General features: G+C 39.6%; 1 protein-coding gene across 1 annotated transcript in view; it reads right to left on the bottom strand.

The window, feature by feature from the left end:
• Positions 1-887: 887 nt before the first annotated feature.
• The window catches only part of LOC118324048 (serine/threonine-protein kinase 17A-like), a gene marked incomplete at its 3' end in the record, with an annotated part of 18,508 nt that continues 15,864 nt past the window's right edge, over positions 888-3,531 (bottom strand). Inside the window, 1 exon segment of the mRNA XM_035656168.1 lies at positions 888-1,100. Within this exon segment, the coding sequence (XP_035512061.1) occupies positions 888-1,100 (213 nt within the window).

Here is a 3,531-nt window from a genome sequence, read left to right as displayed (position 1 = left end):
GTCAGTGCCCTTCACCTCTTCAGCCATAAAGCCTGGGACAGTGGAAACCCAATCCACCCATATTCTACAACACAATCTGTGTTGTGTGCATGCATGTGTGTGTGTGTGTACACAAAAGGACACAGGCGAGGCACATTGTTGGAATAGCTAGTGTTTGCTGGAGCATTTAAGTTTGGCCTGATGCTCTGCAGGACTAAAAACAGCTATACTGTCTCTTCCCTTCTCACACTTTTCCTTTGAGAATATCACGCTGTTTATGTCCTGTGGGTTTTCTATGTTTAGTCACAAGAAAGAACATAAAACTCAACTGTGTACTAAGCAACCAAATGGAACACTACAAACCAATAATTACAACCAGTATTCACACACACAGGCACGAGTAACTTCTGACAATCAGGGAGAGAGAGCTGAAAGGAGTGATTATGGCTATTCATGAAAGCCTCAAGGAAGGATGCACACTCTCCTCGCGCTTGGGCCTGTATCATGAATGTAAAATGAATGGCTAAAAATATATAGATTTTCCCACTCATAGCAGACTTCTGGGCTGTAAACACTGATAGTAGTAACTATACTTTGTTTCTACAGCTTTTTGTCCTATTTCAGTTGTGTGATTATTGCATTTTATCTCACTGAATATCACTTTTTGTCGTGTGTCACGGTTTCGTCACATGAAAGAGTAGTCATGGTTCTCTTTATGTTGCTTGTAATTAAAAACTCTTTCATGTGAACATACTCATGACTGGGTAGGAAAACCCACAACTGAGGCAATTAAAACCCTATCAAGGTTTGTGAGTATCCAGAATTACCAAAGGGTTTGAAGTTTGGCACATGTGCATATTTCTGGCTGCTTTGAGCGTTTTGGTGTCCTGTGCTGGTTGGATACTTACAACTCCAGGACCAGCACCATCTCAGAAGCCATCTCATAGACCTGGTGGAGGTTGACCACCCGGAGGCTGGCTGTGGCCAACTCCAGCACTGCGATCTCATGGATGATCTCCATCCGGCAGTCTTGGCCTTTCCGTCTCTTCCTCATGAACTTTGCGGCGTACTCGTGGCCCGTGCATTTCTCAACGCACTTCCTGACCACAGCAAACTTCCCCCTGGAAGACAAGAAGAACATCAGTACAACGGCCATGTTTAGGTAAGGATGCTTGGACTCCCATTGTGCTAACAGGTTCTGTCATGGCTCGATGTTATTCCAGTCTAATTCTAATACCATGCTACTCCTTCTAAAAGAGACCATAGACTTGTCTTCTGAATTCTGTTCTTTGGTTGGTGAAGTGGATTCATCAGACTTTAATTATTAGGAATTAACAGATTGATCCAGAATAAAACAAAGAGAGGGACCAAAATCATGGAGGAATATCAGGAATGCAAAGGTCACAAATTGATTTAAGGCAAATCATAAAGTCGGTCGGTACACTGTAATAAATATTTACAATGGACAATTTCTGTAATATTTTTACATTTCTTTATTATGTGCTATAGAGGATCTCTAACCAATAGAAAATATGGCCCATTCAATAAAATTCAGATCCAAGCTATAAGCAAGCAAGCAAATTGTATTTATAGACAATATAGTTAGTATATTATTATTTTTACTTTTATTATTACTGCGGTTACTATTATTACTATAATCACTGCTCATTGTCCCCCATCATCGTTGTTGTTACTATTAGTGTAGTTGTTGCCTACTGTTGTTGCTGTGATCTGGTCTGTCTGTCTGTCTGTCTGTCCTGTCGTCTTCTGTCTGTCTGTCTCTCTTTCTCTCTCTACCCCAACTGGTCAAGGCAGAATGACCATCCACCTAGAGCCGAAGGTCTGTCTGTCCTAGGTTTCTCGCCTTTTAAAGGCAGTTTTTCCTTGCCCGTCGCCAAGTGCATTGCTCATGGTGGTACTGGTTGGTCTCTGTAAATGTTATAAGGTGTTCGGGTCTAGACCTGCTCTATTTGAAAAGTGTTCCTGGAGATAACTTCTGTTATGAATGGACGCTGATACAAATAAAATTGAATTTGAACTGAATACTAACAATTCTAATGCACCCGTGTCTAAAATCACTCTCTATTATCTTATACAGAGCACTGTATTTACTGTCTGGTCATTTTAATTGTGTGTAAATATATCACGTATACAGTCCCTCAACAATCCCAGCAGGTACAGCGGTTACAAGATTATTGTCGTAATGTCTATTTTTTAAGATAAGTTTGCGGTCAGCTCAGAGTATGGGTGATGTAGGATCTGTTAATAGTTCTTTAAGACAAGGAGGTAGTAAGTTTACTTGACTTCCTCCTGCAACCCACCAATATACAAATAGGTTTTTTAGTTACTAACTTAGCAAGTTAATTAGACGCCCTGTAGGAGGTCTGTGGTGCAAGCAAAACAAGATTTGCTGTCTACCGCTCTTTATTATGGCGTCAGCACAATGTAAGCGAAACTAGGCAACAACATACGCGGTTCTCTCACTTTGATCTCAGGCTGATATATTAAGCAAATTGCAACTTGCTATCTGAAGACGAATAAACTAATCTTACCATGGCCATTTCTTCTTTTAGAGTGTCCGGATGACACAATCAAATAGGATTTATTGATATATAAGGAGATAAAGTGTGTATGAAGTGCGCATCACACGATCTACATTCGCTTTGAACTTAAATAGGTTACAATTTTGGTATAACTGGATGGGCATAGGTTTGAGTTCTTCTAATGCGTAAAAAGGAATTCAACCAAACAGTTATGTTGCCCGTATGTGAAAGTGTTACTTTTGACTTATATGTTGACATTTAATCGCTTTACCACTGGATAGAACTATTATGTACTTATCGTATTAATAGTAGGAAACAAGTTTTTTTAAAATATACGTGATCATTAAATACACAAATTATTTCAAATTAAAAAGAGTAACTAGCAGATCGCTGCTAACATATAAAGGAAACTGTCTGTTGTGTATAAAGCTGTAATATTCTGAGTGAAAAGTAGAAACTTTACTTAAATCTGATATTTTCAAGCCCTAGCAGGACAGGGACAGAGGAATGTTATTGCTTAATTAGAATATTGTCAATCACTGGGCCAGGTTCGCGCATGGCGGAAGAAAACTCGCTTCAGATTCGCAGGAAAGGAGGAATTCATCATCATGTTTAATTGTAAGGCCTTCTTAAAAATAGCCATCAATCAGCTCAAGTTTTGCCCTTTCATATCTCTTCAATTTCTCATCAAACAACCGTACTCCTGACCCAGTTCATTTATCGTGTGAGGCATAATAGAGAGTAGGGTTATGAATGTAAACAGGTGTCCCATGTGTTGCGGACCACAAAGCTCTCGTATTAGCAAAAGACCATGTGCATTGTCTTGCTCAGGGGAAATCCTCTGAAGTGCAGCTTGGTGTAAGTTGTATATGAATAATGCCAGGAATTGTGCCTTTCCCATCTGTGCTACCATATGTTGTGTCTATAGTCCGTATGCATCCATATTAATCAGCAGCATCAACTGGCTCTGGAACCCTTGACATACATCTCTTCTTAATTTCTTCTGTTC

This window comes from Morone saxatilis, unplaced genomic scaffold (genome assembly GCF_004916995.1).
Source record: "Morone saxatilis isolate NCDOM2014 unplaced genomic scaffold, NCSU_SB_2.0 Contig0, whole genome shotgun sequence".
Lineage (NCBI taxonomy): Eukaryota > Metazoa > Chordata > Actinopteri > Moronidae > Morone > Morone saxatilis.
Note: the sequence above shows the minus strand (reverse complement) of the source record. Positions and strands in the feature narration are given on the sequence as shown.